Source organism: Numenius arquata, chromosome 8 (assembly GCF_964106895.1).
Source record: "Numenius arquata chromosome 8, bNumArq3.hap1.1, whole genome shotgun sequence".
Taxonomy (NCBI): domain Eukaryota; kingdom Metazoa; phylum Chordata; class Aves; order Charadriiformes; family Scolopacidae; genus Numenius; species Numenius arquata.
The window spans coordinates 29,006,783-29,027,622 of NC_133583.1; the positions used below are offsets into that span (position 1 = coordinate 29,006,783).

Below are 20,840 nucleotides of genomic sequence, written 5' to 3' on the forward strand. Positions count from 1 at the left end.
TGCCCGTAGGCGCCCTGCTGCCCCTCTAGAAAACTACACTTCCCATGATTCCGCGTGACGCCGGCCTACCCGCTCGCGCGTGCGGCATTGCGGCGCCTGCGCCGTCGGGCGCGTGGCGGCCGGTGGCGGTTAGGCCGGAAAGCGCAGCGGCGCTCTGGCCTGCCTCCAAGATGGCGGCCGTGCTCCAGCAGGTCCTGGAGCGGGCCGAGCTCTCCAAGCTGCCCAAGCCGGTGCAGGGGAAGCTGGAGCGCTTCCTGGCCGACCAGCAGAGCGAGATCGACGGGCTCCGAGCCAGGCATGAGCGCTTCAAGGTGGACAGCGGTGAGTCTGGGGAGCGGGAAGACCGGAGGACGGGAACGGAGGCGAGGGGCAGCGGGAACGGGGCAGGCCCCGGGGTGCTCCGTGCGGAGGGGGCTGCTCTGCCCAAGGGTTGAGCGGTATCCGCTCGTCCCGGTGCCCGAGCAGGGGCAGTGGGCCGGCAGAGGACGGGTAGGCTAGGGTCGAGCTGGGTGCCTCATTGCCCCTCCGATGCGTTTTTAACGAGTAGGAATGTGGTGGTGGTCCCCTCTAGGAGTGAGGGAGGTAGGGCTGGGCCTGACGTGTCGTTGTGGTCTTCGAAACGCTTTCAGGGGGTAAGCTGGGGGCTGTGCGGTGGGTGTGTGCGTCCTCTGCCCGGGAAGGGGCCCTGAGCCGGGGGTGTGTGTCCTTTGGCTAGGAAAGGGCCTTTCGGTTGAGACACGATAGGATTTTTTCTCTCACTTTTGTTTGGCAAAAAGATATTTTTCTTTTTTCTTTTTTTCTTTTTTTTTCTTCCCTACAGGACTATTCAGGGTTAATACTGCATTCAAAATGGGCTTAAAATAGTTTTTCATCAGATTTTTAAGAAGCATTTTAGTCTGCTTTGATCCTTGCCTGGAAGAAAAATAATGATTTGTTTACCCAGCTCTCAGTTAGTTTTGGGGTTATACTTTTTCTGGGAAGTTCCATGTTGAATACCATAACATTTTCGTAAAATGCTCCTGATAGAATCAATGTATTTTTCTGATCACAGAAAAATAATACCAGTAGAGAATTGGAGTAAAAATGAGAAAAGAGCGTAGATGAGTGTAAGCACTGGGCAGAGTTGTGAATATGAGTTAATTTATCAGATAGGTGACATACTTCTGATGTCAACTCTGTTTACATCTTTTCTTCAACCTTTCTATCTCTTTCATGGTAAAAATCTTGCTAAAGTAAATTCATAAAGTGTAGCATAAATTCAGATAAATAACAAATTTTAGCAAGTTAATCTCTTTCAAGTCTCTTCATATGGGCTGGAAATTTGAAAATGTAAGATATGATAGGAACCATAAGATAAATAAAAAACCCTTAGAAGCCTGCTATGCCTGAGGGTGAGAGTAGTTCTGCATTTACTAAGTATTTTACAGGTATGCTCTGTGACGCAGTTACTGTTTCAGATAACCAAAATTTAGATCTAATTTGGGGTTTTTTTCAGTGCTATGATATATGCAGGATAAAACATATGTAAAGAGTTCACTTTAACAAGTGTTCATTACAAATTTTCTAAATCAAATCTCTTCATTCGTAGGGTTATGTGGATTTTATTTTATGTGTATAGAAATATGCTACAGATAAAAGAAGCTTTAAATTGATTTAACTGAGACCACACTCTGTAATTGTGCTGATGAAATGTTCTCTAGCTACATCAAAAATGTTAAAGATCAGGCTGTTACTTTATGGATGATTTCCAGAAAGGTATCCTTTTCCATGCTAACGAAGTATTTTTAACAGTATTAATTCAATGTGGAAATGCATCTTTTTGCATTCAGAAAGACTTTTTTTTCTTCAAATTCTACTGTAGTCTCAATACTTTTAGGTAGTTTCTTTATAAGTACCATTATTTAATGAAGATGTCCGTTAATAAAGATCCTTGATAAAGGTGAGAAAGAAAAAGAAATGTTTATTATAAAGTGAAATTGAGAGAACATTGTTATTTTGCAGAACAACAGTACTTTGAAGTAGAAAAACGTCTGGCTCAAAGTCAGGAGAGACTTGTAAATGAGACACAAGAATGTCAAACTCTCCGTGAGGAGCTTAAAAAACTTCGTAAGTATAACTGAACATTGTTAAGATTGGAGAGAATATTAATTCTTCGGTTCACTGTTATGCTGAAATGCTTTAAATTTTAAATAGGGGTTGAAAATCCATCCGTTAACTACATTTGTTATTTCCGCATGTTTTGCTTTTGCATTCAAGTCTGCTTTTTTAAAATGGAATTTTTGTTCTAATGGAAAAAATAAAGTTGCTTTCTGGTTTTGTAGTAATAGTAATGCAGAGGGTTATGTATTGATCTTCACAATAAATGCTTCTGGTCTAAGGATTGCATTAGTTTGCCACAATACTACCTAGTCCATCTGTAGCAAAATCTTGAATTCTTCTCTTTCTCTTTTTTTTTTTCCTCTTTTTTTTTTTAATTCATGTTGTTAAAGGAAATTTAGGCTTAATTGCATTTGGAGAGTGAATTCTGTCATTATGTTACAGGGGAGATACCTCACTACTCTTCCTTCTTATCCCACAGATGAACAGTTGAAGTCACTGAATGAGAAAAATAAAGAACTTGAAGCTGCTCAGGATCGTAATGCAGCCATTCAGGTATTGGAAGAACTTGACAATAAGTTGAAAGATTTTGGTTGAGTTGTCTCATTGCAGCAAAGCATGCAGTCAACTTCCAAACTGGACTGTATCAGTACAAAGGTGTATATTTGTATGTCCGTACGGTCGTGTATACAGTAAAATTGTGTGGGGTTTTTAAGGAAGTGCTGGTCTTTTAGCAAACTGTACAGGGGAATGTATGTCAGAGCAGACGCTTTTGTTTCAGTTTGGATAGATTGTTTCATTCTGTCAGAAACCTGTTCTGAAGTGACTTTGAACCTCAAAAATTGAACAAAAGTGTAAAGAGGAATTCTGGATTTCCCCCATCCTTTCCCATACCCTGGCACAGTTTTCCTTGCATTGTGCCCAAAAGTCATGGGGTTGCAGGATGAGTCACTTCAGCTGACTGGTCCAGCAGAACACTAATTTTGGAGCAGGAAGTGGAAACATTATTATTAGATGTTTTTATCCACAATGAGAAGATGGATCTGATTGTTTCCCCAGAGGGCCTTACCTGGGCCTAGCTGAGGTGGTTTGTATTGACGTCTTACGAGACAGAGGCAGTACTGTAGCCTATAAATGATCCAAGACCACTGATTTTTATTTGATTTTGCTTTTGATTTTTTGCATGTGTTCATTCTTTGGTTACTCTTTTATGTGTTTTGTTTAACCAAATAAAACTGTTTAAATGGAGTCTATCAAACTATCAAACTATCAAAGCTGTCTTTCAAAGGATATTAAAATCAGATGCATTTTTGAACAGTTCCCATTCTTTGTTTTGGATTTCTGTTAGGCCTTTAGTTAATTTCATCGGCTCTAAGTTCAACAATTTTCATTCTGATCTTCATTCGAATACAGCTGGAAGCAGAGGGAGTCTTCTGGTAGTCTGGACCGCTCTATGCCAATTGAAAAGCAAAAGCATGAAAACTACATATTCACTGTGCCAATCTTGAAAGCTGCATGATACTTCTCTCATCTTTGCTGTCTAATCTTATGTGATAGTGGCATTTTGCATTCAAGCACAAAGGATCAGCTAGACATTAGTTATCAGAGTGATCTATGGGGAAAAAAAACATTAATTGAAATGTGTTGGCTATTAGGCATTAGAAGAAAGAGGTACATTAACCTGCATTTATTTGAATTGTATATCCTAACATGATAGGAAAAATGAAAGCAGCCATGCTTTCATACTGTGTAGTTTAGACTGATTCATCTGCCCGCACTAAAAGCCTCTTATCCCAGTTTTCAGTCACTGTAGTTGGCTGGGGTAACTTACTGTTGTTTAGCATGCTTCTCTGTGATGGTAACTGTAAATAGTGACTATAAATTGTTACAGAAAACTGATCAGATTTCTTTCCTGCTCTTTTGCAATATTTTTCAGAGCCATTTAAGTAGAGAAAAAGAAGAACTGGAAGCTGAAAAGAGAGATTTGGTTCGAACAAGTGAAAGACGATCTCAGGAAGTTGAACATTTAAATGGTATAGCCAAGAACGTAATAACAAAATGCTTCACATAATTTTGCTAAATGAAAGACATGCTTGAACAGTTGAACTGGCATGGAGTATCCAGTTTGTGTAGGCAGCACCAAATAATGGATTAGCAGGAAACAGTTATTTAGAGAAGAGGAAACAAGGCAGGAAATTACATGTTAATTGCAGAAAAACACAGCAGTTTGATGCTTGGTTTTTTAGATATAAAATCATACATTATAGAAGATCTTATTGCACAGTTACATATTTTGTATCTTGCCTGTTCTCATTCTTTGCAATTTAGTTAAGTAGAGTAATTAAGAGTGTTGGTTCTACAATTAGCTTTTCTTAACACTGTTTTCCTTCCCTCAGAGGATGTTAAACGCTTAAATGAAAAGCTTACAGAAGCAAACACAGAAAAGGTGAAACTTCAGTTAAAGTTGGATGAACTTCAAACATCAGATGTTTCTGTGAAGGTGAGTACTACTTTATGTGCATAATATGTGTTAATCTTCTAATAAGTAGTTGTTTACGTATGATGTAATCATCATTTTGTCATTTTTTACTCTGAAAGTAGGTCAAGTGTACTCCTGTTACATATATCAAATTATATTATTATAAAATTGGTGGCTGTGACTGGGAGAGAGACTTACATTTTTAGAAGGCAAGGTCGGGCAAGCGTGTTGAAGCCTCATTGGTGGCGGTGGTGGCTGCTTCTGCTTACTAGGAAGAAGGACTCCAGATCCATGAAGTTAGGTAGAAAGGAGAAAAATAATTATTTGTGAACCTGCGCCGTTTCTCTGTGGGCTGAAGAAACTCCATAAAGAACTGAAAGAGAGGAGAAGAGGAGAAAAGAGGGGGGGAAAATTTGATACTTTAATTTATTTCTTTTAAATAGATATTATCTAGTCAATGTTCCCAGCTAACATAAACTTTGAGGAAAGTTTGAGGAAACTCAAGTTTCAAAAAGTTCTTTGTAGCTTGAGACTAGTAAATTAGTATTACCAATGTAATAAGGAGCACTGCCTGTCATTTGGTGCTATTTGCCAAATTATGGTGTGTTTTTGTTACTCCTACTCTGATCGTAGCACTTTGATTAGCTGCTTTAATTTCTGTGGAAGCAGTACAATTACACTATGCAATTTTCTTTTTAGTACCGTGAAAAAAGGTTGGAGCAAGAAAAAGAACTACTACAGAATCAAAACACATGGCTGAACACTGAGTTGAAAGCCAAAACAGATGAACTTCTGCATACTGCCAGGGAGAAAGGCAATGAAATCTTGGAGCTTAAGTGTAACCTGGAGAACAAGAAGGAGGAGGTAGTGTAATCACTGAGTGCTTTTGCCATTTTTTATAAGCTATATCTCCTGATTATCTGTATTAAACAAAACCAAGTACTTTATTCACTATATTGGAGTAAAAATTTTAAAAATGTAGATTTTGCAATTAATAATGAGGTGTTCGTTCTTTTAACTTCTGATTTTTAAGGAATATATATAAACACCATTATCTAAAATAAAAAAAGTCAAAGATTTTAATTATAAGCTAGAAGTTTTGGAGTCACTGATAACAAAAGTATATAATGGTATTAAAATGTATGGGAATACAATTCTTAATAAGGGGAAGGTGCAGAAGGATCTGGCTTAACATTGTTTGCAGAGTGGTGTGATGATATTTTTGTTTTCCTTTAACTGTGACAATTGGTTGGGTTTTCTGTGGCACTTAGCAGCACTGAGGCTCATGGGTTTATTTGGTTATACATAATTGGAGCAATCTGGGGAATCTCACTTTTTCATTTAGCTGAATGCGTGAGAGCAAAGACTGTTAGAAAATGTAACCATTTATGCTCTTATTGGAACTTTTTTTTTTTTTTTGAGACATTGAGATGGGTATTTTCCACAATAAAGTGGGTCGGAAAGACAACTTTATACATGGTGTTCTCATTTGTTCTTTGAATAGGTTTCCAGAATGGAGGAACAGGTAAACAGCTTAAAACAGTCAAATGAAAATCTTCAGAGGCACGTGGAAGACCTTTTGAATAAACTGAAGGAGGTAAGACAACTTGAAATATATGTGTAACAGCATTACAGTTAAAAAAACAAAACATAAGAAATAGAAATAGTGGAATGCTCCCCTACTCTCTCTCTTCTTTAATTTACTAGGCAAAAGAGCAGCAAGCTAGTATGGAGGAAAGATTCCACAATGAACTGAATGCCCACATAAAATTATCCAACTTGTATAAGGTGAGTTTAGTGATTCTGTTATAAGCATATATTAGCATTACTTGGGGCTGAATCTTAGCTTTAAATGTATTGCAGGCCAGGCTTTTTGTTTTGGTGGTGTTTTTTTTTTCCCCACAAAGTATAAGATGTGGGAAAGACTGACTTCCATTGGAAAACATTGTGAAACATCCAAAATGTAGTTTTCTTTGCTGCTGTCTTAGGCAGCATTTAAAATCTTACATTACCTGGATCGTTTTGTAGATTAAGCAAAATGGGAGTTAAAATAGTAATTTTATGCTTGCTGGTTTGAGGCTTCATATTGTATGAAAGTGGCTATGTCTTAGAATGTTGTATTGGGAGGAAAAGGTGCGTATGTAAAACATGACTGTGCAAGAGATTTTTCTACGCTTGGTTAGTAGAAGTTCATTTCAAATAACACTGTAAGCATTAGTCATCTGATTAAGACACAGCTAAATGTCATCTGTTGTGTCAAATAAGCACCATGTAAACAAATACTTTTGTTTGGTCAGCTCAAAGACTGAAAACTATCCTGTAGCATATTGACTAACACAAAGTCGGCTAAAGAGGACAACTAATTACTCTTTATGCATATTAGATTGACAGGTTAATGAGTTCTGTTTCCTGAGTTTTCTTGCATAGGTACCCATAGAATTAAGTGGAGTGGAATGCTTGAGTTCTACATTAATATTTTGTCTGATTACATGTAAACTGATGTCCCTTCATTGAATAGCAAGTGAATAGGTAACTTTCCAGGAGCATAATGCATTACCATTTACCTTTTCGGTTGGGTTTTTTTTTTTCACTTCATTCATGCTTTTATTATAGAATTATTGGTTTGAAGGGGCTTAAAGGTTTGTCTTCTGCTTAACATAGGGTTTGCTGTATACTTGCAACTGCTGACATATTTGGCTGACTCAATACTAAAAACATGGAAATTGAGTGCCCTCCCATGGGAGCCTATTTTGAAACTTTGCTGTTTAGCAAAAGTTGAATCAACTTTATTTCAGTTTCCTCTAATTGGCGTGCAGAATTGCTGAAGTATTGTACAGTCTTGCACTCGTGAGATCTCTAACTGGAAGCAAGGAAACATAAACTGTTTATATAAGATTCCCTAAAAATACCACGTTTTTTAGAATTATTAAAATTGAGTACTCAAATTTTCTCCAAATTTTCTTTGGTGAAGAGAAGGAACAAAGCCAGTGCCAGCTATAGAGCAGCTAAAGGGCATACGTTTTATTTGGATTTGTCATATCCAGTCAGTGCCTGACACTTCTTACTCTCAGATGGGCAGTTTGCATCAAAGCGCAACTTAAACCAAGTGGAAAAAGAATTGTCCAGTTTAGGTGTATCTTTTAGCATTTTATTCAAAAACTGCATGTTCGTGAGTTTTGGTCAGTTTCTTATAAAAATATAGGTGCTATTACTACGTAATAAAAGGTTATATAAAATGCTTTTGTTTAGAGTGCTGCTGATGACTCGGAGGCAAAGAGCAATGAACTGACAGGAGCAGTGGAAGAGCTGCACAAGCTCCTGAAGGAGGCAGGTGAAGGTAAGGTGTGAGTGAGAAATAGCAAATGGAATAGAGCAGTTACGCTCCTTCGTAACTGTCGTGACACATTGAAAAATAGGTATTGAGTACTTATGAGAGGAGCTTCATTAGGCTTTTGGGACGGTGGAGACATCAGTCACTTCGTAACAAAAATTTTATGTGAATTTGAGTTTACTTGTGGGAGCGCGTGCGTGGGAGAACTATCTTCAAATATATCTGGAATTTTACTTTGGATCTGGATGAGAGGATCTAATTTTGCAAGATATGTCTCCATTTTAGTTTCTGGTTTTAGATTCCTTTTCACTGATAAAAGGACACTTCATATTTTAACCCCCTTCTAAGCAAAGGTGATAGGCAGCAGTTCATGCTTCCGTCATGCTACTGAGTTTTCTTATCAGCATGAGCTTCTGCAGATCATACAAAGTTAAAGTAAAATTTAAGGCAGATGTGCAAATTTTGGCCTTTTTGAAAGGAAAAAAAATAAAACCAACCACACCACAACAAACTGCTTGTCTGTTTTCATTTTAGCTAATAAAGCAACCCAGGAGCATTTGGCTGAGGTGGAAAAGTCAAAAGCAGTAATGGAAAAAGAACTGAGAGAGAAGATCAGTAAACTGGAAAAGGAGCTGGAGAATGCTAATGATTTACTGTCGGCTACAAAGCGTAAAGGTAGGGGTAACATTGGGAACTAAAATACATAAAGCCTCAGGCTTTCTATCATAAGTTGTCTTGCATGAAATACTATGCTGAATTTCTATAGGAAGTAAGCGCATTAACCTCAATTCATCTTTGATGATTTCTAATGAGTTTCAGAAACCTTTTCACGTATATATGTATGAAAATATACTTCATATGTATGTATACATAAAATATAGTTTTCCCCCACCAGAAAACTCATTTCTATCAAAATGTTTTTTGAATTTCTTTTGTTAAGCTGATTTACCTTATCAAAGAAAAGAGAGAGGAGACATTTCTAAAGCAAAGAGAGCACGTCAGGAAGGAAAAGAGACATGAAGTATATTTGCTATCTCCCTGTATTAATTTAATGAAAGTAAACAAGTCCTTTGCCACTGTAAATCTCCTGCAGTTTGCTAAGAAATCTACTATTTCAGTTGGTTGTGTTCAGAAATGATCTAAATTTTAAGAGTCTGATACCAAAAACTTTTCAGTATTTCAAATTACACTAGTCAGAGACCTTGATAATGCTGATGTGGAATATTGTATATAATAGCATTCACTTGCATGTGTATATGTATAATATAGATTACAGAAAACTCTTGAACCAGTAACTTTAAGGACTTAAAATAGTAATTTAAAATACAGTAGTTTTAAAGCACCAAGGTGCGTGAAGACATTCTTTATATTAATAAAGAACATTTATGATGGGAATTACTGCAGCTTTTTAATGGTAATTGGTGTGATTATGTCTTCAGGAGCCATATTGTCTGAGGAGGAACTGGCAGCTATGTCTCCCACTGCTGCAGCAGTAGCTAAAGTAGTCAAGCCTGGTATGAAATTAACTGAGGTGAGTGAGAAGAAACTCTTCAATTTCAAGGCCTTTGAAATGCCAGCAGAAATATGTTGAAAATATAAGGATGCAGACTTGATTCACTGTTTTAGACTTGGTGTAATGCCTGACTGAAGTCAATGAAAATTTTTTCATGTGTTTGAGATAGACTTTACTAGTGAAGTTACTGGGATTTTTTTTTTTCAACATACCTTTCAGTTTTTCTCTATTAGGTTAAAACATTTGTAAGGTCTTTTTCGTTCTTTTTCTGAAATACATATTTTCTTTTGTGCACATAAACTTATTTTCTGTATGCATTTTTGGCAGGAGTATTTCTTTTTTTTTTTTTCTTATTTACATAAGTTTTTAATCCATACTGCTGCGCATTTGTCTTACACTTGCAGAAAAAATTAACTTAATGGCAGACTGTACATCTTCTAGGTTGATTATTTTTTTTTACACTTCTATTTACGCAATTATAATTTTCATGTCGTTTGTTGTTGGTCATTCTGTCCACCCATGAAATTACTTTCTTCCGTGCTTGCTGGTTTCTTTTGCGAAACTAGTTTTATATTTCTGTTGTCTTAAACTTGCTTAGGATTTATCCATTTTACTTAGAACTCTTTTATTGCATACAGTGGCACTATAGAAGTTTGACATTTTTAAATTAATAGGGATAACTGCTTTGCCATGGTATGAGTCATAAAACCATTTTTTTTAAAAACCCAACTTGTTTCTCTGAATTAATTAGTTGTATAAAATTATACTACCTTAAGGTACGAATCGTGTGGTTGATAGACATATTAAAAAAAATTTAAAAACTTTTCTTGCAGCTGTATAATGCATATGTAGAAACTCAGGACCAGTTGCTTTTGGAAAAGTTGGAGAATAAGAGAATCAATAAGTATCTGGATGAAATAGTGCAGGAAGTAGAAGCCAAAGCACCAATCTTAAAACGTCAGCGTGAAGAATTTGAGCGTTCCCAAAAAGCTGTCGCTAGTCTGTCTGCAAAGCTTGAACAAGCTATGAAGGTCAGTATAAAATAAAAGAGCATGTAAAATTTGGGGGAAAAAAATGGATTTTTAATTCCTTAATCCTAATGATTGTTAGTAAATGTATAAAATGGATCTTTTAGTCAATTTTTATTGTGGGAAAATATCTATTGGACTGTCCACAGTATTTTACAGAAACAACATTTTACAGATATTTATTTTTTATATAAATTGGACTTCAGTGCCCACTTCCCATGATTTTTAATACATACACTAATACAGCATGAAAGAGTGTGGCTTTTGATTCCTCAATGTGTGGAGTTTAACCTTTGTAGTGTAACTTAAAAGAAGTAAAGCATAGTTTGATTCACAAGGCATGTCTCCCTAGATTACATTATCTGTCTGGAAAGAAATGCGTCTGAGTTTAATAGCTATGCGTTTCTTAATGTTTGTATGCTTGCAGGAAATCCAGCGATTGCAGGAGGATGCTGATAAAGCCAATAAGCATGCCTCTCTGCTTGAAAGAGAAAACCAGAGACTGGAAATACAAGTAAAAGACCTTTCACAGCAGGTATAACAAATATTGCTATGGTTAAATGTGATATTTACAATTTATTTATTAATATGGTGCTGTATTTCTAAAGTTTACTTGAAAGTTGTGTTCAGCCACAGTCATGTAGACTTTGGTTATCATAAAAGCCTTAGCGAAGTTATAAGTGTCTCCTCTAGGACAATGGATATTTGTATTTCTGCTTACAAAATTGGAATAAGTTTAACTGGATAGGAGTGATGCACTTTAGGATAATGTTGTTAAACATCTAACATTGAAAATTCGTATATATGTAACTTCTGTATTTGTTTGATTGGTTTGTCCTGTAGTTTGTTTGCAAAAGTGAATGCAGAATATCTATTTCTCATTTTTATGGGGTTTTCTTTTGTCAAACTTTTTTTTTTCTACAATGTACTTATCTTACAAAAATTTATTGATTGTAATAGTTTGTATGTTGTAGGAAAAATTTTACTTAGAAAAAAAGTAATTGGAAAGTAATATATTATTTTTCAGAATGAACTTTTGAATCTCTTTGCAAGTCTTACGCTAGAATGTTGTCTTTCAGATTCGTGTGCTTTTAATGGAACTTGAGGAAGCTAGAGGCAATCATGTGATTCGTGATGAAGAAGTGAGCTCCGCTGACATCAGTAGCTCTTCTGAAGTGATATCTCAACATCTAGTCTCTTACAGAAACATTGAAGAACTTCAGCAGCAGAATCAGCGTCTCTTGGTGGCTCTTCGGGAGCTGGGAGAGGCTAGAGAAAAAGAGGAGCAAGAAACAACATCATCTAAGTAAATTATCTGTTCCTTCTACCAAATTGTTTATACTAACTAGTAATAGGAATTTATTCAGACTCTCTTCAGTTTTTTGCTTCTGATTGTTAGTGATTGTGTGAATATGTGTATGTAAGTGTGCATATGCTCATGAGGAGCTCTGTAATTCATAAAGGGAAATCATTATTAGGGAACATTGTCTTCAGCCTTTAGGTTAAAATGGCTTTATAGCTATATATCTTGTAATTTCTCTTCATCATTTTTTATTCAGCTAATGTAAATAATCTCTTCCAAAACCTCTTCCTAAACAAAGTTTCTTAATCCAGAGGGGCACAGAGGTATGAGAGCCCACAATGAAACACTATACTTTTATAATCAGAATAGATTTCTGTGAAAATCTTTCAAACTTGTGACATTCAGTAAAACTAATTGTCGATCTTTCAGTGAATTTGATTTCACACAGCAGAGCTGTTTTTTGAAAAAGAAGATCAAGTTTTCATTCCTGTTCGCTGAACATAAAATTGAATATGTGCATATCTAATTGTCTAGCTGTAAAACTCACAGAAAATGTAATTCTGTATTAAAAGTTCTTAGCTTGATTCTCTGTTCATGCTACTGACTTTTTTGAAGTTATTCACATGAATAGAATTACTTCTGTTCTGCTTTTAATCAAAGAGGCCTACTTTCTTTGTCATCTACAAAATGGCAAGCCCCAAGACCGATTTTCCTATAAGTTTGCTCAAAAACCTCAGTGGTGTTTAACTTCCAAAGAGGCAGTAAATGCACACTAAAAGATTTGCGACAAAATGTGAAGGTTGTGTCATCATGGTGCACCTCACTGTGCGTGTTACTGAAAAAAAACCTGTTGTTGGTTTCAGAATTTCTGAACTTCAGAGTCAGCTTGAGGAGGCTCTCAATGAGCTAGAAAAACTGCGCGAATCACGTCATCATCAGTTGCAGCTTGTTGAGTCTATAGTTCGTCAGCGTGATATGTTCCGCATATTGTTGGCACAGACCACAGGAGCTATCATTCCTTTGCAAGGTAAGCTTCACATTTCTGCGCCATTGAAAAAATAACGTCATTTGTTATGAGCTTTCAGTAATGGTGCTGTGGTGATACCAGTAACTTCTGTCAATCTGATATTCAACTTTTGCCTTTACTCACTGGAAAACCTATGAATTTGGATTTATACACGTGATTCTGCTTTTACAGTGTAATAACTTGCTGCATAATAACTGTCGTGTAGTGGTGACTAAATGTGTTCTGGTAGATTATTGTAGGTATAAAGAACGGGCAATCATTCACTTGCTCAGGAGCACCAAGACTTTCTTAACAACACAGTGTTGTTCTTTTAGCCATATTTCAATGTGGTTATATTTAGCATTCATTTAGTTGTTGCCTTTAAAACCCCCTTTATCTTTTTTTAGGTTCAGGTATATTACCAGAGGAGATTTCTCTTACATCTACTCCAAAGCGCCCAAGTTTACCTCAAGCCATGTCGACTCCTGCTCCAGTGTCAATGACTGAGTCAATGGAGACTGTGGAGGCTAAGGCTGCACTTAAACAGGTATATTTTTCAATAAACACCGTAGAAGGCTATCACCGTTTCTTTTTACTTTGGTAAGCACTTTAAAGTCTGGTCTTTGATGTAGTTGCAGGAAGTTTTTGAGAACTATAAAAAAGAAAAGGCAGAGAATGACAAGTTGCTGAACGAACAAAATGAAAAGCTTCAGGAGCAGGTCACAGACTTGAGGTCACAAAATGCAAAGATATCCACACAGCTGGAGTTTGCCTCCAAACGGTAAGTCAGCTGTTTAATTTCATTGCCTTATGTATGTATTCTCTGTCAATAAGATGTTGACTGCTTGATATCATTTGCTCAGGAAGATTTGCCAGTTAAATATTAATATTGTCTATTCTGTTGACACTAAGGAAATAGGGAAGGTGGGATCAAGAATATACCTGCTAGTTGAGTGAGTCACGTATGTGAAAATTCACACACAAGAACACGAAACATATAGTTGTGTACATATACCTCTTGCAATTAAGGTCAAACAATTTAATGTGGCAAACATATGCTTTGCTTTGTTGTTCCACATGAAGTTACGAAATGCTGCAGGATAATGTTGAAGGCTATCGTAGAGAAATAACATCTCTGCATGAAAGAACCCAGAAACTCACAGCAACAACTCAGAAGCAAGAGCAGATAATCAACACTATGACTCAAGACCTCAGGGGAGCTAATGAAAAACTGGCAGTGGCAGAGGTTAGTAATACAGTGTATTATACTCTTAGATATTCCAAGTTAGCACAAGAGTTATTCTTATGATTGTCTGGAAGGCTGTCAGATTTTGAATGTATGGCTTTTTGAGTGCATCAGCCATTAAATTTGTAAAAGCTTGTGTGCATGTATATTCGGTGCTTGTAACATTCCACAAAATACCTCAACTACTGAGTGAAGATGGAACACCATTCTGAACGTGTTTCAGTTTATAGAGAAAGCAGAATGTGATTGGTCAAACAGTTGTGTTCTTGCTGTTCTTGGCTTAATTTGCATGAATTTTAATTTGCAATCTTTAAAAGTTCTTTTTTAAAAGATAATATTAACTGATCAATAATTTTGTCCAAATTAAAATCACTGGACGGATTTGGGATTGATAACAGAGTTTTTGGTATTATTTGCTGTCTTAAAGGTGAGAGCAGAAAACTTAAAAAAAGAGAAAGATATATTGAAGATGTCAGATGTGCGTTTGACTCAGCAACGTGAGTCTTTACTAGTTGAACAAAGAGGACAGAACTTGCTGCTTACTAATTTGCGAACTATTCAGGTAAGTGGTGTTATTCTTACGTCCAGGTCTGGTCTGTCTTTCAGAGTTTTCAGTAAATACCTGTCAAAATCAACTTGAACCATCATGGGATTGGATCTTAAAGTGGATTTTTTGTTACAAATGGACACTGAACATAAAATACTTGAGCACCTTGCTTAAGCAAGTTTGTTATCCCTGTCCTAAATTATGATAGTACTATTTACCTGGACAAAGTCCTGAGAATTTTGAGTTGATGAGAAGGGTTTTCACAATAAAATGGAAATTAAACAGAAAGGAAGAAAAATCTGTATATTATGTTTTGTGATAGCAAAATTTACCAGTGCCTGCCTTGGCAGTTTATTTTCCTATTCTTTTAAGGTATATTTACTTTTATACTTTAAATCTTCTATTATAAGGTATATTGACTCTTAGAGTATAAATATTTGCGCATTTTGTCATGTGGCTGAATTCTTTTGGGTTTTTTTGATCCCTGGAATTAAACTGCATAGATAATAGATTTTCCCCTAATAATACTTATTGTATCAATATTTTTAAAAAATTCTTTCAAAATTAAGTCATACATTATAAGTGCTACTCTTCACAATTTTTTGTATCTACCTATTATTGCTTGCTCCCTGCAGTAATTATTTTGTGGATGGGAGAAGTGTTGTGATAACTTTGTACAAAGTACTGCTGTAATTATTAAAGTATATTGTAAGCATAATGTGTTACGCTCTTTTATCAGGGAATACTGGAGAGATCTGAGACAGAAACAAAACAAAGACTCAATAATCAGATAGAAAAGCTGGAGCGTGAGATATCTCAGCTGAAGAAGAAACTAGAAAGTGAGGTGGAACAAAGACATTCACTTACCAAAAATCAAGAGGTAAATGTAATTATAAATATGCTAAGCTTGTTTTAGTGAAAGTTAAGCCACGGTTGCGTGGCTTCTGCCAGCTTGCAGTGCGTTGTTTTTTAGATGTGAAATTTATAAACCTATTTGGTCTTTGTGCCATTTGTGAATAATTAAAAGTTTAAAAACCTTGTGTTTTCAGGTTCATATCCTGGATCTTAAGAGGCAACTTGAGACTGAGACAAACCGTCACATAAACACAAAGGAACTTTTAAAGAACGCCCAGAAAGAAACTGCAATGTTGAAACAGCAGCTTAACAATACAGAGGCTCAGCTAGCATCTCAGTCCTCACAGAGGGCTCCAGGGAAAGGTAAGATATTTTTCTACATTGGATTTCTCTTCATGTTAAACCTTGCTGTCTGAAGAATGATAAAATTCCTAATTTATAATAATTTAGAATTAGGAGGATAGTACACTAAATTATAGACCTCTTCATTATTACAATCACATATTCAAATGAATGCTAACCAGGATGATTTTTTAAATTAAAGTTACTTTTAACAAGCAGTCCAAGCAGTCTTTGACAAGGGGAAAAATAAAGCCAAATTTATTAAGGGATCCCTTTTATTTTTATTTGAGAGAACTTAAGTCTTCTAGGTTACTTATTTTTAAATAGCCATTTTTTTTTGTCCGAATCAACAATGTTTATTGTAAGCCACTGTTGATTAGGACTGACAATTTTATTTAGGGAAACTTTGTGAGGGTGATTGTTTTTTCCATGTTACAATGCTAAAAAGACTTCAGTTTTTCAACAGAACAGTGGTTTTAAAAATTGAATTAAATGTGGTTGGTTAATTACTGTGTTTTAATATTATAGGTCAGCCTAGTACAAGTGAAGACGTGGATGATCTTGTAAGTCGATTAAGACAAGCTGATGAACAAGTTAATGACCTGAGAGAAAGACTCAAGACTAGTTCTAGTAACGTGGAACAGTACAGGGCCATGGTTCTTAGTCTCGAGGAATCCCTTAATAAGGAAAAACAAGTAAGTGGTTGCCATTCATTGTTCGTTAGAGCAAAAACAGAAACAAAAGATGGTTTGGTTGTAGGGGTTTTTTTTTTGTACTGTAGTCTGTAGGATTATGGGAGGAATTATAAAAAAAACTCCCGTTAGAAGGCATTAGAATATAACGTAGTAGACAATATTTTAGGTAATTTTATTAAAAACACATCCAGTAGGTGGTGGAGCGCTGTTTGTCTGGTATCTGTGTTCTCTACCTGTCTGTGTTCTGTTACTGTAAGAACTTCATTGCGGCTTGATATGCTTTAGCAATATTGCTGACTAGCATGTAATAAAAAGATATGCTGGTTGCTGCACACTTAAGTGCAGTTGCCTAGCACTTTTCTTAGATGTGCTTCATGAGGTATTGCAGCTTTAAAGGGAAAAAAAAAAAAAGAAAATATTTTCAATTCTATTTGTAATTTTCAACATTTTCAGCATTGCTCTAAATGAGATGCTGAGAATACCTGTTCTGACTTTAAACTGTTAACAAAATACTGATTTCACATCAGAATACCATATTTAAATGGAAAAAAATTGATCTATTATGATGGATTTCAATGAAGGTGACAGAGGAAGTTCGTGCAACAGTGGAAGCTCGACTGAAGGAATCTTCAGAGTATCAAGCACAGCTGGAGAAAAAGCTGATGGAGTCAGAGAAAGAAAAACAAGAACTGCAAGAGGAGAAGCGTAAAGCTGTGGAGAATATGGAACAACAGGTATGCGCTGAATGCCCCCTCCCTTAAATTCCCATGTAGAGAGTCCACGAGAATGCACTTTTACGTAATTCCCTAAACTTCAATTTGTGTCCAAACCGTAATCTCTTAGGATGTACAAACGGCTAACTAAACTTGAGAGGTTTCCAAACATGAGTAGTACATTAACCTTATCGCTTCGTTAGGGTGATTGTGTGTTAAAAGCCATATCTTCCTGAACTTTGAGCGCTGTTGCAGAAAAACATGAGTAAAAGCCTTTGAGAAGGGTTTCAGAAGACTTTTTTTTGGACTGTGAGCCAAACCCAAATTTGTAGCATGCATGCATTTCAAAACCAGAGTGGTCTATTTGTCTGGTTTCTAGTTGGGCTCTTATTGGGGTTGAAAGAAACAAGATCACCGCAACTAGAATTACTGCAGGCCTGACTCTGAAAGAACAGTAATACATTTTTACCAGGAAAGAGCTCTGTATATTTCCTTTAGATTAAAATTAGTGTTAGAAAACAAATAAACAAATCACCCTTTGGTTCTGCATATTTACGACTGTCTACATTCAAAGCCTTGCTGCATTCAATACTCTGTAAAATACTTTGCCATTTACTCTTGGTTTTGTTTTATTGTTGTTGTTGTTGTCCCCATCTCTATAGCTGTCAGAACTAAAGAAGAGTCTGTCAACTGTGCAATCGGAAGTTCAGGAAGCTCTTCAGAGAGCCAGCACAGCTCTAAGTAATGAACAACAAGCCAGACGTGACTGCCAGGAACAAGTATGTTACAGTATTTGTCTATTTTAGCCAGAGGTTGTAAACTTAATGTTAGTTTTTCATTGTTTTGTTCAGTTGAACTTAAAACATTTTCTTAAAGGTTGTGCTGCTAATCAGACTTGCAGAGACAAGAGAAGCGCTTAAGCGCTTCTTTAAGAGCACTTTAATTTGTGAACAGTTGCTTATTTAGTGCCTCACTTTACCACAATGATTAGGTGGAAATATCAACTAAACTGACTTTGAATATCAAGTTGTGCTGTAAGCACAGTTTGTGTCACATTTAAAAAACAACAGATGCAAAGGATTACTGTTTCTAAAGTCTGATTCATTATGTAAAAAAAAAAATTTATTGGAGACTGTAAGTAACTGTTACTAATTTATTGCTACTTCACTGTCCTGAGTGGGGAGCAAAAAAGAAAACTAAACTCTCACAACAAGACAGTGGGGAAAATATCATTCTAACCTGAAACAGAATTGTCATCTTTTAAAAATGGGGCCATGTGTTATTTAGCAGCAACCGATGCTGATGAAAGCAGCAACTGATGGATGAAAAGCTGGACATGAGCAGGCAGTGTGCACTTGCAGCCCAGAAGGCCAGTCGCATCCTGGGCTGCATCAGGAGATGTGATGCCAGCAGATCCAGAGAAGTGATTCTGCCACTTTACACTGCTCTGGTGAGACCTCACCTGGAGTACTGTGTGCAGGTCTGGAGCCCTCAATATAAGAAGGACATGGACCTGATAGAGAAGGTCCAGAGGAGGGCCACGAAAATGATCAGGGGGTTGGAGCACCTCTGCTACGAGGACAGGCTGAGGGAGCTGGGGTTGTTCAGCCTGGAGAAGAGGAGGCTCTGGGGAGACCTAATAGCGGCCTTCCAGTACCTGAAGGGGGCCTACAGGAAGGCTGGAGACAGTCTGTTTACAAAGGCCGGCAATGACAGAACAAGGGGTAATGGCTTTAAACTGGAAAAAAGCAGATTTAGATTAGACGTTAGGAATAAGTTCTTTACTATGAGGGTGGTGGAGCACTGGAATAGGTTGCCAAGGGAGGTGGTTGAGGCCCCTTCCCTGGAGACATTCAAGGTCAGGCTCGACGAGGCCCTGGGCAACCTGGTCTAGTTGGGGGTGTCCCCACTGACTGCGGGGGGGGGTCGGACTAGATGACCTTTGAAGGTCCCTTCCGGCCCAGATGATTCTATGATTCTGTAACTGATATGATTGTCTTGTTACTGACTTTTTAAAAGAGAATCTACATTTCTGCAGGTGAGAATTGCAGCAAAGCTGGTTGTGTAAAAGATGTAGAAAAAATTTTGGCTGTTGTTTAATCCAGTCCAAAATTTTATAGCCAATCATTTCCTTTTTTCTTTTTTTTTTTTTTCAGCTAATACTATGACCATAGTCTGTCACTTGAGAATCTCTGTACCTGTTTAACATAAAACTTTAAAGGTAGTAGAATGCATTTTGGTATATTTTTTTTCTGCAGGCAAAGATGGCTTCTGAAGCTCAAAATAAATACGAAAGGGAATTAATGCTCCATGCTGCTGACGTCGAAGCATTACAGGCTATTAAAGAGCAAGTTGCCAAGAATGCAGCGGTAAGGCAGCAGCTAGAGGAAGCAGCTCAGAAAGCTGAGTCTGAATTGTTAGAGTGCAAAGCCTCCTGGGAAGAGAGAGAGAGAATGATCAAGGTATGACTGTTTTACGGTTTCAGTGGGTTTTTTCAGTTACCAGCCTTCACAGAATTAAGTCATTGAATGATTTTGTTGTAGGATGAAGCTTCAAAACTTGCATCCCGCTGTGAAGACTTGGAAAAACAAAATCGATTATTACATGAACAGCTGGAAAGTCTAAGTGATAAGATGGTAACCTCTATGAAAGAAGCTATGCCAAGTGCAGTGAACGTTTCTCTCAATGAGGAAGGCAAATCCCAGGAACAAATCTTAGAAATTCTTAGGTAAATTTAGCTCTGGGCTCCTTCTCTTGGTGGTTATAAATTCAGTTGCGAGATTGAAGAGTTGTGTATTACTTTATATTTGAAGGCTAATGTATAAAATTTAAGTGATTTAAGTGCTTTTCTGCTAGGTAGGAGGTGGTTGCTCTACATCAGTAACTAATTGAAGAGATTTCTTTCTACTCCTAGGAAAAAACTGTGAGTCGGTTATGACAGGAAGCTAAATCAGATTTGAGTGAATGTGATTAGCAAGAAAGTTTTAGAGGTGATTTTTTCTCATTGTGGTTCGTAGGGGGTTTATGTAGATTTTTAAGGTTTTCATCTAGGATTTCCTTTTTGATATTTCTGAACCAATTTCTATACCTAGTAGGCCTTCAGATATAGGATGTTTCAAGTTAAAATGCTTTATTTTGCATTTTCATTGATGTGATGTGTTGTTCATTTTTTTTATTTCAGATTTATACGTCGAGAAAAGGAGATCGCTGAAACTAGATTTGAGGTGGCCCAGGTGGAGAGTTTGCGTTACCGTCAGAGAGTGGAGCACCTGGAAAGAGAACTCCAGGAACTGCAGGACAGTCTCAATGCTGAGAGAGAGAAGGTGCAGGTATGGTGCGATATTATTGCTTATGATTTCAATAAGTAGAGAGGGCTGTTTTGTATGTTCTACTCTTTGTCTTTGCTGCCTGTGCCCAAAAATGAAGTTTTGGAAGAATCAGGAGCTTTTAAACTGAGGTTGCTATGTAGCCAAATGGAGGCTCTTGTTTTGAGTCCTGTTAAGCAGTGTGGCAATTCCAAAATCACTTAAACAGGGGAAATAAAGCTAACTGCTCTAATTATTTTTTTCCCTATCTCCCATTTCTTAAGTGATAATTACTTGTTTTGAATGTACATGTGAGATAATGAATGCCATGATAGCTTTATAAGACAGTGTTAATGCCAGATCCAGGTAAGTACATATAC

The 20,840-nt window shown here is 36.8% G+C and overlaps 1 protein-coding gene across 1 annotated transcript in view; it reads left to right on the plus strand.

Moving 5' to 3' along the window:
- Window positions 1-118: 118 nt before the first annotated feature.
- TPR (translocated promoter region, nuclear basket protein) overlaps window positions 119-20,840 on the plus strand; it is a 42,733-nt gene continuing 22,011 nt past the window's right edge. The window contains exons 1-27 of the mRNA XM_074151268.1: window positions 119-321; window positions 2,002-2,106; window positions 2,579-2,652; window positions 4,034-4,130; window positions 4,494-4,597; window positions 5,276-5,440; window positions 6,081-6,173; window positions 6,284-6,364; window positions 7,826-7,913; window positions 8,442-8,582; window positions 9,347-9,438; window positions 10,254-10,451; window positions 10,876-10,983; window positions 11,528-11,754; window positions 12,615-12,778; window positions 13,165-13,304; window positions 13,390-13,538; window positions 13,841-14,003; window positions 14,431-14,565; window positions 15,290-15,430; window positions 15,600-15,768; window positions 16,276-16,442; window positions 17,024-17,176; window positions 17,818-17,934; window positions 19,414-19,617; window positions 19,699-19,883; window positions 20,337-20,484. Of these exons, the coding sequence (XP_074007369.1) occupies window positions 171-321; window positions 2,002-2,106; window positions 2,579-2,652; window positions 4,034-4,130; window positions 4,494-4,597; window positions 5,276-5,440; window positions 6,081-6,173; window positions 6,284-6,364; window positions 7,826-7,913; window positions 8,442-8,582; window positions 9,347-9,438; window positions 10,254-10,451; window positions 10,876-10,983; window positions 11,528-11,754; window positions 12,615-12,778; window positions 13,165-13,304; window positions 13,390-13,538; window positions 13,841-14,003; window positions 14,431-14,565; window positions 15,290-15,430; window positions 15,600-15,768; window positions 16,276-16,442; window positions 17,024-17,176; window positions 17,818-17,934; window positions 19,414-19,617; window positions 19,699-19,883; window positions 20,337-20,484 (3,759 nt within the window). The 5' untranslated portion in view covers window positions 119-170. The remainder of the gene's footprint in view (window positions 322-2,001; window positions 2,107-2,578; window positions 2,653-4,033; window positions 4,131-4,493; window positions 4,598-5,275; window positions 5,441-6,080; window positions 6,174-6,283; window positions 6,365-7,825; window positions 7,914-8,441; window positions 8,583-9,346; window positions 9,439-10,253; window positions 10,452-10,875; window positions 10,984-11,527; window positions 11,755-12,614; window positions 12,779-13,164; window positions 13,305-13,389; window positions 13,539-13,840; window positions 14,004-14,430; window positions 14,566-15,289; window positions 15,431-15,599; window positions 15,769-16,275; window positions 16,443-17,023; window positions 17,177-17,817; window positions 17,935-19,413; window positions 19,618-19,698; window positions 19,884-20,336; window positions 20,485-20,840) is intronic.